We start from the raw sequence: 15,409 nt of genomic DNA, 5'->3' as shown, positions 1-15,409 counted from the left end.
GTTACACTCTAGGCATATAGGACACTGATCTTTCTTTTTAATTCTGGATTTTAAATCATGTATTGTGTTTTTTTATATATATAATTTATGATGCTTTTATAAGTGACTAGACCAAGTGCAGACCCGTTGGGTCTGTTCCCGCAAATCACGGTTGCGAGGGAAGGGGGCGGCCTGAGGCTTCAAACACACACTAACCAACCTCTCTCACACACACACACTAACCACCCCTCACACACACACACACACACACACACACACTAAATGAAGAGAGAGAGAGAAGCGGCTTGGATTGGTCGGCATGTGGGCATTGTGACATCAGCTGCTGGTAAGAGCAGTTTAGATTTAAAAAATTGAGTTTTGTTTGAGTTTTGTGATCAATTTTACTCAAAATCTGGGGAAATAATTGACCAAGGAGTGGATGTGCGAATGTAAAAGTAAAATCGCTAGCGAAATGGTAAAAATGTCGGCATTTTTGCGTCTGGTTTTCGCAGAGTAACGAATCAAAGGCAAAATGCCATACACCCACACAGAGTTTTAAAAGTATATACATATATTAAGATTTTATATGTATTTTATGATGTTTTTATATGCAATGTTTTTTTATGTAATGTTGTCCCTTCTCTGGACCTTGAGTCTGAAATAAATTATTATTATTATTATTATCATTATTATTATTATGTAATGAGTTGCTTTGTGGTAGAAATACAGCAATACATTTTCTCAGTATGGCAGGTCTTTTCTCAGTCAATAGGGAGCAAAAGCAGTGATGCTAAGTTTATGATATTACTATGATATTATTGTGTCAGCTTAACTCTTGATAAAGTACTAGTTCAATTTTGTGACAAATACTATTTCACCTAGAAATAATTGCAATCTATTCCAGATATAATTGAATTTTGAATGCTTAATAATCCAATTTCTGGACTTTGGTGAATTAACATCTTGTTTTCATTTATTGTATGGAGCCAACAACCAATAAATTAATAGAACTAGACAGTAGTATTTAATATTAATATTTATTTTTCCAGCTTGTACAATTCAGATGGAAGCAATGCATAATCTCATCAAGCTTTACACCACACCAAACTGTTAAATTCTACCAGTCTTTAGGAACTGGCTTTTGCTTTCCACCCCAATTGACCCCAGTCTCCATTCTGATCTTCCCAGGAAGCCAACTGATCTTCCTGGGCCAAAGGTCGCAGTCTGGGCATGGTGGGCTCCCAAGCAGAACTGCAGTCAGCAAATAACAAGGAATTATTTTGCTCACCTTGACCAAATTTTAAATCAATCGAAAAAGATTCTTTCGTACTGTGCAATGAAAATGGATTTTGATGTTTCAGTCACTGTGAAACATTACAAAGATATTTTTCAAACTGAATTAACACATTTTCTGGCAATGTAGGGCTTGCTTTATTCTTATTTCAAGCCTGCAGATTGAAAGTTTTGTTCTATTGTAAGATGCTGAGAGTTGGAAAAAGAAACAGGGTTTAAGTAATTTATTCTAAACGGGTGCCAACATTGGATAGAATAAATGGAAGATTCTTCAGGATTACACTGTGCCTGCATTTGTCGTGTCAATGTACAACCATATACATTTTCAGGAAGAAGGTAAGAAACCTTATCACAGGGTCTTGCAGCTTTCTACAAAAGATGTCAAACAGGTTTTACAGATCTTTTTAAACGGGCATCCTCCATCCTCAAACAACTTCACTGGCTTCCCATCTCCCACCGGATCACCTACAAAATCCTGATCCTCACCTACAAAGCCACCCACCATCTGGCCCCCCCATATCTCATTGACCTCCTCTCCCCCTACCAACCCTCACGGTCCCTCAGATCCACATCAGCCGGTCTCCTCTCCATCCACAAGTCCAACCTCCGCAGTTTTGGGGACAGAGCCTTCTCCAGGGCAGCTCCCAGGCTCTGGAACTCCCTCCCCCAACTGATCCGCAATTCTGTGTCCCTCACCATCTTCCAGTCCCGCCTCAAGACCCATCTCTTCACCTCTGCCTATCCTTAGCCCCACGCCCCCGTCCCTTTTCATCTGTGCATTAATTGCCTCATACTGTGTTTTGTATTGAATTCTGTCTTTACTTTGTGTACTAGTCATGTCTCTACTATTTATTTCATTCCCCTTACATGTTTTTCCTCTACATGCTCAATTTTTGTAAGGTGTCCTTGAGACTCTTGAAAGGCGCCCATAAATAAAATGTATTATTATTATTATTATTTTGCCAAGTACCCCAAATTTCTGATATTAACAGTCACACCTGCCCAGACAATCCTTCCTGATCCGCCTGATCCCCATTTACACGTAGGATAATTTACAGCAGCCAACTGATTTCATAACTAGTCTTTGGATATGTGAGGAAATTGGAGCATCGGGAGGGAGTCCATGTGGCTGCAGCAAAAATGTGCAAACTTCACAAAAACAGCACAGGTGATCATACTTAAATCCAAGTCACTGGCACATTGAGGCAGAAGTATTAACTGCTCCACCACTGTGTCAAACTAAAAATGTAATTGCTCTTTTCTATCTTAAGATTTGGTCATTGGGCAGGCACAATGATGTCAAGAGTCAAGTGCATTTATTTGGCATTTGTACCGGATATGAACAAGAACAATGACATTCTTACCTCCTCTAATTTTGCAAGTACATGAGACACAACAACAATAATAAACATACAATAAATTATCTGCTATTCTAAGTAAACTAGACCATAATATTATAGAAACATAGAAACATAGAAAATAGGTGCAGGAGTAGGCCAATCGGCCCTTCGAGCCTGCACCGCCATTCAATACGATCATGGCTGATCATCCAACTCAGTATCCTGTACCTGCCTTCTCTCCATACCCCCTGATCCCTTTAGCCACAAGGGCCACATCTAACTTCCTCTTAAATATAGCCAATGAACTGGCCTCAACTACATTCTGTGGCAGAGAATTCCAGAGATTCACCACTCTGTGTAAAAAATGATTTTCTCATCTCAGTCCTAAAAGATTTCTTCTTTATCCTTAAATTGTGACCCCTTGTTCTGGACCCCTAACATCGGGAACAAACTTCCTGCATCGAGCCTGTCCAACCCCTTAAGAATTTTATGAGTTTCTATAAGATCCCCCCTTAATCTTCTAAATTCTAGCGAGTACAAGCCGAGTCTATCCAGCCTTTCTTCTTAGGAAAGTCCTGACATCCCAGGAATCAGTCTGGTGAAACTTCTCTGTACTCCCTCTATGGCAAGAATGTCCTTCCTCAGATTAGGAGACCAAAACTGTACGCACTACTCCAGGTGTGGTCTCACCAAGACCCTGTACAACTGCAGTAGAACCTCCCTGCTCCTATACTCAAATCCTTTTGCTAAGAATGCTAACATACCATTTGCTTTCTTCACTGCCTGCTGCACCTGCATGCCTACTTTCAATGACTGGTGTACCATGACACCCAGGTCTCGTTGCATCTCCCCTTTTCCTAATCGGCCACCATTCAGGTAATAATGATATGGGGATATGGGGAAAAGGCAGGAATGGGGTACTGATTGTGGATAATCAGCCATGATCACAATGAATGGCGGTGCTGGCTCGAAGGGCCGAATGGCCTACTCCTGCACCTATTGTCTATTGTCTATTCATTAAAAGAATGTTCTGAGCCATTTCATAATATTGTATTATGATTGTACATTGTACAATTTCAAAGGCCCACATCATTGTAATAGCCAGATTGATACCAAATATTTGAACTTTGGTTTATTTAAATATTGGATAAAATATATTTAAACTTGCATATAACATATAGTCTGAAGAAGGGTCTCAACCCAAAACACACCCATTCCTTCTCTGTCCCGCTGAGTTGCTCCAGATTTTTGTGTCTATAATTTTGATGATGCTGCTATGCCTTTGGTTATGTGACACAACTTTAACACATAACCCAACCGCGATGAGTACTCCAGTTAGCCTATCACCCAGATACATCTTCACAGAATACCTGCATGCTCACAAACACTGCCACGCTTCCTCTCTCCCTGTGAATCATTTTCAGCCATGGACCCATTCAAGAAAGGAAACAATCTTCAGATGCTCTGCTCCCAGAACATCTTTGATTGTCGGTTTTCTGACCTGCACACAGGAAATAGATGCACAGATTTTGATGGGAAGTGCCAAATGGTGTCTAATCCTATCAAATAAAGTCTGGAGCATTGTGCTGTGATGGGGCCATTGCAAGGCATCAAATGTAGTTAGTTGTCAAGCGCCACAATAACTGAGTTTTAAAAGAAATACACAAAATCAAAATCACTTATCACATTACTTCACTGGTTTCAATGATTTGATTTTGATAGAGGCCACAGCTTTTGTTTCCATAAAGAAGGAAATCTTTGCCTGAGATTGGATAACTTCTTCCCCACTGTTATCATACTTTTGAATGGACATTTATAAGTGGAAGGTAAATTCTCGATCCCCCAATCAACCTGGGCCCGTTCTATCTTTTTTTTACCTGCACTGCTCTGTAGCACTTCTTTAACCATATTTTGTGTTCCTTCTCTTTTTTAAACTTTCCCACCACTGTCTCAGTTCACCTCCCTTCCTCTGAAACATTCTACAATAGCATACTCACATGGGCTAACAAACATCAAGCTTAACTATTTGGTTTGTTAACCTGTGGACTAGATCGGTACCTGTGATTACCTTGATGCAATGGGCAACTTTTGGGAAAGCCAAATTTCTCCTGGTCACATGTTGGTGAACAACCATGTGGTAATGGTGAGCACTCACCTTGGTTGGAATTGGTTGTGTGGTCTGTAATAGGTAAGCCTGATGTTTGAGCCTGTCCTCGAACCCACACAGCACCATCTGAGGTGAGATGTTTCCACTCACAGAAATCAGACTCAAAGTTGCACAAGGTATACTTTGCTGAAAAACAAAAATGCAAGAGAATGGGATGATGTTAGATAGAGTTCTAGGGGCTAGTGGAATCAAGTGATATGGGGAGAACGCAGGCACGGATTATTGATTGGGGACGATCAGCCATGATCACAATGAATGGTGGTGCTGGCTCGAAGGGCTGAATGGCCTCCTCCTGCACCTATTTTCTATGTTTCTATGTTAAAGTATTCAGAGAGCTGATGGAAGGATCATCACAAGGAAATTCCAAACAACAACAGGTGCTGGCACACTGGAACTCTAAAATACAGAAAAATGCTGGAAACACCCATCATGTCAGGCAGCTTCTGTGAAGAGAGAAACTCAATGAAGGTTTCAGGTCAAAGGCCTCTTTGCCAGAACTGGGAAATAGTTGAAAGGGGGTTCTTTTTAAGCTGAAGAAAAAGTGAGGGATGGGATGAATAAGACAAGCATAGGATGGGGTAAGGCCTTGGCTAGCCAAGGTGAGGATACATGATTGTTGGATTAATGGGGGAACAGAATGAAAAAGCAGAGGAAATAAGTGTAAAAGGCAGCAAAATGCAGGGCTGTGGCACATGCCCAGTAAGTTAGGTCATGCTAAGGGAAAGGAAAAAACCCAAGCCAATAATCATGGCTTACGGGCAAAATAGCCAATTCAGATTCAATCAGAGGTAGGGAGAAACCAGACATTTCCGATTTTCCGTATTTCCGATTTTATCTTACAATGCAAAATTGATTGCTTTGGAAATGAAAGCTAAAATCAAATAAAATTATATCCAGCTCAGCAATGTTCATTTTAATGTGGCACAAACATATTTTTGTCTTCAAACAAATATGATTAAATTTAGTCTTATTTTAATGAGCTATGGATGAGAATATTAGACCTGGCACATTTAACATTCCAGTAACATGAGATGACGTAATGGGTGTACTTTATTTCTCAGCTACTCTGGCACAATAATGTTCTCTTGATATTCTTTGGGCAGTAAATAATCCCAGATCATTACCCATTAACCATTATTGCAGTGGTGGTGCCAGGCTCTGTAGTACAAAGTTAAAATCAAAATGTATTATCTAATAATGAATAAACTTTGGATAATGTAAAGACCCAACAGCCGGTAATAAAATAAAATCTCATTAATTAAATCTCATGTTTCTAACAAGCTAAATTAGCTAGATTGAAATACTGTTTTATAATCTGTTTGCCCAATTTAAACGAGTAAAGGGCAGATATATATACTTCAATATTCAAGCTAAATGGGATGCAATTTAAACCCAGCCATATAAGAAATGCAGCATTTAACAATCCATCTGTACCTTAATATATCTTACTGGTGTAACGTAGCACTAGAATATTTACGATTTCTTGCAAAAAATAAATCAGAGAAGTAAGTGCGGTCTTCAGAATTGGTAATGTGTGACTTTCAGAAATTTCCTACCTTTATTTCAAATTGCATTGGAAAAAAACATCAAATACATTTTTTGCTGAAATGGTATTGGTATATTGTGAAGAATTATGTGCTCAGACTGCAGGGCTTGGTTTCAGAGTGTGTCATCATTCTATGCAAAAATCTCATAACCAAGAGCAGTGAGGGACTAACATCTTTAAATTAAAACTTTAATGCTAATATGCAAGGACACAGAAACAGATATCAGAGTCCTAGCAGGAAAAGAAGTAGCATAATGAAAGGATGATCACCAGGTCAGATTCATCAAGTTACAGTCAGTGGGCAAAAGGAACAGAGCTGAAAATGTCACTGCTATGCTCTTAAATCTATCACAGATAGGGAACTTGCTCTCAACTTTAAAAGGAATTAGAAAGCAATTAATGATATTGAACCAGGCTAGGAGGAGCGCTGGTATAATGTAGTAAAAAAAAGATTAATGTAACTAAGCTGGAAACCCTCAGTTAAAATTACCCTCAAGGGCCTGTCCATTGATATCCCTAAAGTCAATGCTTTGATCATTGCTTTCAAGGCAGATGAGAGGAACAGGAGCAAAAAGAGAAAATGTTGGAAAAATTCAGCAGGTCTGGCTACATCTATGGAAAGAGAAACAGATAGCGGAGTCAGGGGATGTGGGGTATTGATTGTGGATGATCAGCCATGATCAAATTGAATGGCTGTGCTGGCTTGAAGGGTCAAATGGCCTGCTCCTGCACCTATTGTCAATATTTCAGGACTGTGTCCATTCCTCATGACAGACGCTTCCTGCATGGTTGATCTTTTCCAGCACTTTTACTTTTTGTTTCAGAATTCCAGCATCTGCAGCTTTGTTTGATTTTCAAAACCTTTAGATGCAACTCCAAAGGCATCATTAGATCCTCTCTGCTGGAGCTGAACTGGCATGCAGGGTTGCTGAAAATGGGACTGAATCCAGAAGGTCCAGAAAAGTTGGAGTTTTAAGCAAAGTTTTTGAACTGCTCTGTTCCATGCTCCCCTTCTGTCGGGGGTCTCCTGTGAACCCATCCTGCGACCTCATGCACCAACCTCAAGGCTTATCTGATGCCATGAATGATTCTTTGCATCTCTGCACTGACTTACTGCCAGTTTCAGATGGGAACAGACCAAGTTAATGCAGTTGAACTCTGGATGCGATTTCACAACCAGACTCAAGGCAATTTGTCACGTGCCTCAAACCCCACTCTCCTAAATAATAGCCCTGTCCCACGGTACGAGTTCATTCCAAGAGCTCTCCCGAGTTTAAAAAAAATCAAACTCCGGGTAAGCACGGAGAATGAACGTAGCGGGTACGTCGGAGCTCGGGGACGTCTCATAGCAGCTCGTAACGCTAATGGCGGGTACTCGGGAAGACTCGCTAATGGCAGGTAAGCACGGGAAGACTCGTGAAGATTTTTCAACATGTTGAAAAATGTCCACGAGAACCCCGAGTACCGACGAGTGGCCATTACCCTAAATCTCCGAGTTCGAATCAGGTCAAACTCGGGAGAGCTCTTGGAATTAACTCGTACCATGGGTACAGGGTTTTAACACTCAGAATTGTAACTGCTGCAAGAAAACCTGTAAAAGGCACACGTATAGCCATGACTGGAACTAGATACAAAATGCTGGAGTAACTCAGCTGGTCAGGCAGAATCTGTGGAGAAAATGGTTTTGTGAGTATATGGAATGAGCAGCCAGAGAGCGTGGTTGAGACAGATACAATAGGAGCATTTAAAAGACATTTGGACAGGTACATGGATAGGAAAGGTTTAGTTTAGTTTAGTTTATTGTCACATGCTGGGATACAGTGAAAAGCTTTTTTTTTGAAGTCTTGGAAGGATATGGGCCAAATGTGGGCAAATGGAATTGTCTTGGATGGGCCATCTGGGATTGGATGAGTTGGGCTCAAAGGCCTGTGTCCATGCTCTATGACCCCAAATAACTTATTGATATTACGGCAATCAAGAGATGTAGGGTTAGAGATGAAATGGTGCTGAGGTGAAAGGTCAGCCAATACCTGGCTCAAGAGCAGAGCAGACACGAGGGGCTGAATGGACAAGCTCTGTTTCTGTATTCTACAATGCCAAACATAAGTGAAGCAGTCTTCAATAGGTTCAACGTCACCATTCCTCACATCAGCTTTTGTTGTTTAATTATGATTTATTTAATTAGCTGAATTTAAAATCCACAGCAGTTCTGATGGTACTTGAGCTCGTGCCTCCAGATATTTAATCAAAGCGTCAGGATTATCAGCATCATTATACAAACACCACAACCCTGTTGCCATGGTGATATAATAGTAATTCATTCTTAGGAAATAATTCAGACTTCAAGAGTCACATCTATTGATTACTGCAGCCTGCATTGGGGCAAATTCCTGCAGCACTGGTTAACTTGCTGGATTAGTAGTCGGAGTTCTGAACCACTGATCTAAAGATAGCAGTTCAAATCCTGCCATGGGAGCTGGGGAATTGAGATTCAAGTAATTCAATAAAAATCTGGAATTAAAAATTAAAGCTCGCCTTAATAACTATAACAATCCAATGGATAGTTTCCTGTAAATATGGATCAGGCTCACTAATGTTCTTCAAGGAAGGGAATTACTTATTCTCACTCAGTCCATCAAAACAGCCTACAAATTTGACCCCCTACATTCCTCCCCAGTTCAGGATCAAATAAGAATGGGCAATTAAACTGCCATCCTGCAAAGTAATACATTTTTATAAATTACTCCATGAATCAGTGATGAGAATATAATCAGTTTGTAATCAGTCTAAGGTTTTCCTTCTATTTGTCCACATTCAACATATTTTCTTGAAAAAATACATTAATAAAAGCTAAAATTAAATACCTGACCCATCTGGTTAGTGCCTTGTATTCCACGTACAGCTTACAACCCAATTGAATGAACATTAAATTCTCTAATTCTAGGTGCTACCCTCCCCACTCTCTCCCCCCCTTCCCTGTGCCCCTAATCAAATGCACGCTCCTTTCTTTTACTATCCCCTCTCCCCCCCCCCCCCCCCTTTTCCCCTTCCCCCAAGATCCCTTCCTCTGGCTTCACAATTTTCTTGTCTTGTGTCGATATAAGCCTTTTGGGTTTTTTTCACTTCTGGCCTTTGTCCACCCATCAACGTTCCCACACCTGTATCCACCTATCACTTGCCAAGCCTTGTCCTGCCCCCACCTCTTTTCTCAGCTTTCTGCCCCTTACTACAATTAGTCCGAAGGAGGATCCGGACCCAAAATATCATCTATCCATGTCCTCTGGAGATGCTGCTTGAACCTCTGAGTTACTCTGAGTTACTCCAGCACTTTGTATCTTTATCTGAATAAAGAACTCTGCAAGACCTACAGCAGGCTAGTGCATCTTCGTCTGCTCCTTCGCAGCAGTCATTCTGGAAGTCACAGACTGAACTGAGTGGAATACAATGCCCAGTTCCGCAGGTGAATGTTGAAGGTGAACAAGGTTCAGCCAAATATTCCTTTTCACACTCATGAAATCGTATGCTGTCCAGGGCCAAGAAGCCTGATTCGCTTTGAACAGAGGCTACAAATGTAACCTGCAGAAACACAAAGAGAGTAATACATTCATTCAGACATGATTACTTTAATCTGTAACTGAAAAGTAAATAATTATTGAAAGATCTGAAAAACCCCTCCAATAACATGTAACATTAGGTCCATAAGAATTGCTTAACCCATTACGAAAAGCACTATTTTCTTTTTGGAATATAATTAATAATCAATGGAGGAATTAAAATATGAAAGTCCATAGCACTCCTACTGTAAGTGTAGTGAATATTTACTAGTGCCTGATAACTGGATCACAACTCAGGTTCTTACCTTCCCGGAGATGTGATCATTTTTCGGATCACATTCTTCGGGCTCTGCGGCCTACCATCGATGGAGCTGGAAGCTGCCTCGGACTGTCGTGAGCCCCACCGCGGGGCGCGGACTTAACATCGGAGCAGATCCCTCGCCTGGGCCTGCAGACTTATCATCAAGGGCTCGCAGTCTCGGGAGATGCTAGTCGGGAGCTCCAATGCTGCAGAAGGTTCGACCAGCCCCCCCCCCCCCCCCCCATTGTGGGAGCTGAACGCCTCAACGCGGAAGGCCCGAACGCCACCGGCTACGGGAGTCAAGATCATCCCGTTAACGGGGGCTCGAGGCTCCCAACCAAGGAAGAACATAAGGGAAGGACTTGAACTTTATTTAGCCTTTCATCACAGTGAGGAATGTGGAGGAGTCACTGTGGTGGATGTTCATGTTAAAATGTGTTTTTGAGTCTGTTGTTTTTAATTGTATGACTGACCTGGCCAGTGAAATCCCTCGTATGTTGCAAAACATACTTGGCGAATAAAATCTGATTCTGATTCTGATTGAATGGTGCAGTGACGTGATGGGCCAAATGGCCTAATTCTACTCCTATCACTTATGACCTTATGATACTCCACATAGCGCAGCAACATCCCATTAATTATATGGATGAAGGATTCACAGTAATGGTTTCAATATTCAAGTTTTCAATATTCATATCATCCTGAGTGCACTTTCAGTATCACCAAATCAAAATGTTGAAATTGAGAATCAAATGCAACCGTGGGACTGTCAATGCAACAAAGACTGGAGCAGCTGATGAAAACGACTTTGTCAAGTTAACCTTGAAACGGAAATGAATGTAGCCTTGGTAACATCACCCACATTCTAAGAATAAAGATTATCAACCGTATCCCAAGAACAAATAACATGTCAGAAACAATGATGTACTGACAATGTAATTCAGTCACAGCTCAAAAAAATATAGAGCCCATATTTCAATCCAGGAGAGGTTCTGAATTTATTTTTTATTATTAATCAACCCCAAAGGCTGGATTTGTTAACCAGATGTTCTACTGTGTGGTTTCTGTCCAAATCCTAAATTCATTTTAACCTGCTGTGGAACCATGGTGCACTGTTGGCCTCCATTATGCAGTCCTTCCACAACCATGAACAGGCCTCAATCAATGATGAGTCCTCAGGTGTTGGAACCTAAGGCCATGTCCCACTCCTACTCCAATGAGCTTTAATTTCACCGCTGACAAAGGCATTTTTACTATTTTAAATTACTCGAACATCCAAATACATTTGTTCGGAGATTAAATTGATTAAATGAATAAAAAAACAAAAATAATGATAATATGTTTATTTAAATTATATTTTGCTCCATTTAATGAATCAAAATCAAACAGAGTGTATAAATGAAACATGATTAAACATATTTTCAAGTGAAGAATGGTAAGTCCATTCAAATAAAAGGAATTGTCCCATAGACCAGCCATAATATTGAGTGGCTCTTGGTGTGTTGTACATTCTGGATTCACCACTGGTTATTAGTGATTGCGGCATTGGGGCAAGAGTAGAGACATGCCAGCACCTGATATCCAGCATGTTCCCCAACTCTGTGCTGCAGTGTGCAGGTGCAGATTACCGGTGTATTGAAATGACGAGCGCAAAGAGTTGGAGTCCCTTTCGGAACTGACAACCACAGCAAAGCACAATCGTGCCTTCAGCTGCCAAAGCACGTTATTATAATCCTTTTGATTAATATTGCTATAACTGCTACACAAATATTGTACAAGTTGGGGTAGTGTCAGACTATATAATTTTTTTAATTTTATTCCCTCCAACAGTCTTGTTCCATGGAGCATTTTCCAAAGTTTAAATGGGTTAACAGAAAAAAGAAATCACACTTTCTAAGTTTTTAAGGGATCACGCTTATTCTCTAGCGCAAACAGTTTGAAAATAATCATCCCTCAATATTTGATAAACTTATAATGTCATAAACAGAAGCCAAACAATCTAAATGCAGGAGGCCTGAATCAAGAGATGGAAATTTGTCTGAAGTCTGGAGTCTGAAGAAGGGTTTCGGCCCGAAACGTCGCCTATTTCCTTCGCTCCATAGATGCTGCTGCACCCGCTGAGTTTCCCCAGCAATTTTGTGTACCTATGGAAATTTAGAACCTGGATTGCTGTGACCTGTACCTACTACTGCAGCCAAATGTGTTTCCACAACACTAATTAGGCTGAAGGGTCCCAATCCAAATCCAAAATCCCTTCCTTCTAGTCCTTCCACAGATGCTCCTCAAGGTATCTCTACTTTGAAGAAATTATGCTCCTCTCTCGGGTCTGAAGAAGGGCCCCCGATTTGAAATGTCGCCTATCCATGTACTTTAACGATGCTGCCTAGCTTGCTTAGTTGCTCCAATATTTTGTGCCTTTCCTTGTTAAACCAGCATCTGCAGTTCCTTGTTTCTACTTCCACAGATGCTACCTAACCCACTGAATTCCTCCAGTACTTTGTGTTTTATGCAAGATTTAGAAGATTCAGCAGGACAGTCAGCAACTGAAAGGAAAAAAAATAGTGATATTCCTTTTTCTTCAGAATATGGTAATCATTTAACAAACCCATCTCTGATTTGCATATTTCTATAACAAGATTCTATAACAAGATTCCACAACTGGATGTTACATTTTAAAGAAGGACTTTAGTCAAAGTGAAACAATATCTTGACAGTAAGCTTTTACAATCCTTCTTCTTCCAGCTGGGGTTAATAACTGGATAAACTCTATTTTGTGTTGATGCCCTTTGTCTGTCAAGCCTGAATATTTGAAATTGGCGATTTTAGCTGCTTTTCTGAACCTTAACACAATGATTTTCACTGGTGCAAACAAATATTAGGAATACTGTTAGCCTCCATTTAACATAGTAACCATGTTGGCTGGAGCAAAAAGTGTTAATTACTTAAAGAAGAAACTCATGCATCTTAAAATTGCTGCTTGGACTGCAGGTGGAGATGAGAATTATTTCACAATTCAATGAGTACAAAATCAATGATGCAAATGAAAAGATATCCGAGTCGTTCAGTTTGATTTATAGATGTATTAGTCCGCTTCCAGATCCGATCACCGTCTCTTTTCACAGGGATTGATTCAGTGAGTGGAGACTGAACTCCCCTCTCCCCTCTGCCCTCCTCCCGGCCCATCCCTCCTTCTCCACTACCCCCTACCTTTCTTCCCTCCCCTCTCCCCCTTTCTTCCCTTCCCCCCTCTCCCTCCCTTCACCCATTCTCCACCCCCTCCCACTTTCCCCGACGCCCCTCACATTTGTGGACCCAGCCTGCGACCAGCGATCCCCCGCACACTATCCCACACACGCTACGGACAATTTTTACAAACCTGTGCGCCTTTGGAGTGCGGGAGGAAACCCAAACCCTAACCCTAACCCTAGCCCTAGCCCCAGCCCTAACCCTAACCCTATCCCCAGCCCTAACCCTATCCCCAGCCCTAACCCTAGCCCTAACCCTAACCCTAACCCTAACCCTAACCCTAGCCCCAGCCCTAGCCCTAGCCCTAACCCTAGCTTCTGCCTGCTCCTCATGGGAACTAAACTGTTGGCCATGAGATGTTAGTGGGATCTAGCTGTCACAGGCTGGGTCCACAAATAGGGGGGGTCACCCTCTCCTCCCTTCTCCCCGCTCCATTCTACTCCCCCTCATCCTCTACCCCCCACCCCTCACATCCCCTTCTCCCATTCTCCAACACCCCCCCCCCCCCCCCTCCCCCGACGCCCCCCATTTGTGGACCCAGCCTGTGACAGCTGGATCCCACTAATATTACTGCACAAAGGCCACATCATCTGTTTTAGTAACATTGACTATGGGATAAATGCAGACTTTGGGAACAACACCCCCCACCCCCCCCCCCCCCCCCCCCCCCCCCCCCCCCCCCCCCCCTCTGCCTTGCTTCAAAATGGGCGGTGGGTATTTAGACCCAGTGGCCGGAGCAGGTGGGTGGTACTGGTACATTGACAGCATTGCTTGTACCCAGTTGAAAAGCCCACTGCCTCTGGGAGTTTGGAGAGACCATTGGAAGAGAGATCTGCCTCTGGGACAACTCATGGCCAACAGTTTAGTTCCCACGAGGAGCAGACAGAACATTGGGGGTTCGACTCCAATCCCTGGGGCCCCTGTGTCACATTTAGTTCAGAGATGCAGTGCCCTTCGGTCCACCGAGTCCGCACCGACCAGCGACCCCCCGCACACTATCCCACACACGCTAGGGACAATTTATACCTATACCAAGCTTATCAACCTAGAGTTAGGGTTATGGTTACGGTTAGGGTTAGGGCTAGGGTTAGGGTTAGGGTTTCCTCCCGCACTCCAAAGGCGCACCGGTTTGTATAAATTGTCCCTAGTGTGTGGGATAGTGTGCGGGGAATCGCTGGTCGCAGGCTGGGTCAACAAATGGGGGAGCGTTGGGGAAAGTGGGGGGGGTGGGGGTGGATGGGAGAAGGGAGGGGGAGAAGGGGATGTGAGGGGAGGGGGTAGTGGATAAGGGTGAGAAGAGTGGAGTGGGGAGAAGAGAGGAAGAGGAAGAACATTTAACAAACCCATCTCTGATTTGCATATTTCTATAACAAGATTCTATAACAAGATTCCACAACTGGATGTTACATTTTAAAGAAGGACTTTAGTCAAAGTGAAACAATATCTTGACAGTAAGCTTTTACAATCCTTCTTCTTCCAGCTGGGGTTAATAACTGGATAAACTCTATTTTGTGTTGATGCCCTTTGTCTGTCAAGCCTGAATATTTGAAATTGGCGATTTTAGCTGCTTTTCTGAACCTTAACACAATGATTTTCACTGGTGCAAACAAATATTAGGAATACTGTTAGCCTCCATTTTAACATAGTAACCATGTTGGCTGGAGCAAAAAGTGTTAATTACTTAAAGAAGAAACTCATGCATCTTAAAATTGCTGCTTGGACTGCAGGTGGAGATGAGAATTATTTCACAATTCAATGAGTACAAAATCAATGATGCAAATGAAAAGATATCCGAGTCGTTCAGTTTGATTTATAGATGTATTAGTCCGCTTCCAGATCCGATCACCGTCTCTTTTCACAGGGATTGATTCAGTGAGTGGAGACTGAACTCCCCTCTCCCCTCTGCCCTCCTCCCGGCCCTCCCTCCTTCTCACTACCCCCTACCTTTCTTCCCTCCCCCTCTCCCCCTTTCTTCCCTTCCCC

At 42.1% G+C, this 15,409-nt stretch overlaps 1 protein-coding gene across 1 annotated transcript in view; it reads right to left on the bottom strand.

Moving 5' to 3' along the window:
• The window catches only part of malrd1 (MAM and LDL receptor class A domain containing 1), a 343,320-nt gene that overhangs the window by 297,627 nt on the left and 30,284 nt on the right, over positions 1–15,409 (bottom strand). The window contains exons 7-8 of the mRNA XM_033040137.1: positions 9,694–9,901; positions 4,768–4,905 (exon numbers count right to left, since the gene is read on the bottom strand). Of these exons, the coding sequence (XP_032896028.1) occupies positions 4,768–4,905; positions 9,694–9,901 (346 nt within the window). The remainder of the gene's footprint in view (positions 1–4,767; positions 4,906–9,693; positions 9,902–15,409) is intronic.

The sequence above is a fragment of the Amblyraja radiata genome, chromosome 2 (genome assembly GCF_010909765.2).
Source record: "Amblyraja radiata isolate CabotCenter1 chromosome 2, sAmbRad1.1.pri, whole genome shotgun sequence".
NCBI classification, from domain to species: Eukaryota; Metazoa; Chordata; class Chondrichthyes; order Rajiformes; family Rajidae; genus Amblyraja; species Amblyraja radiata.
This window is presented reverse-complemented; position numbering and strand designations above follow the sequence as displayed.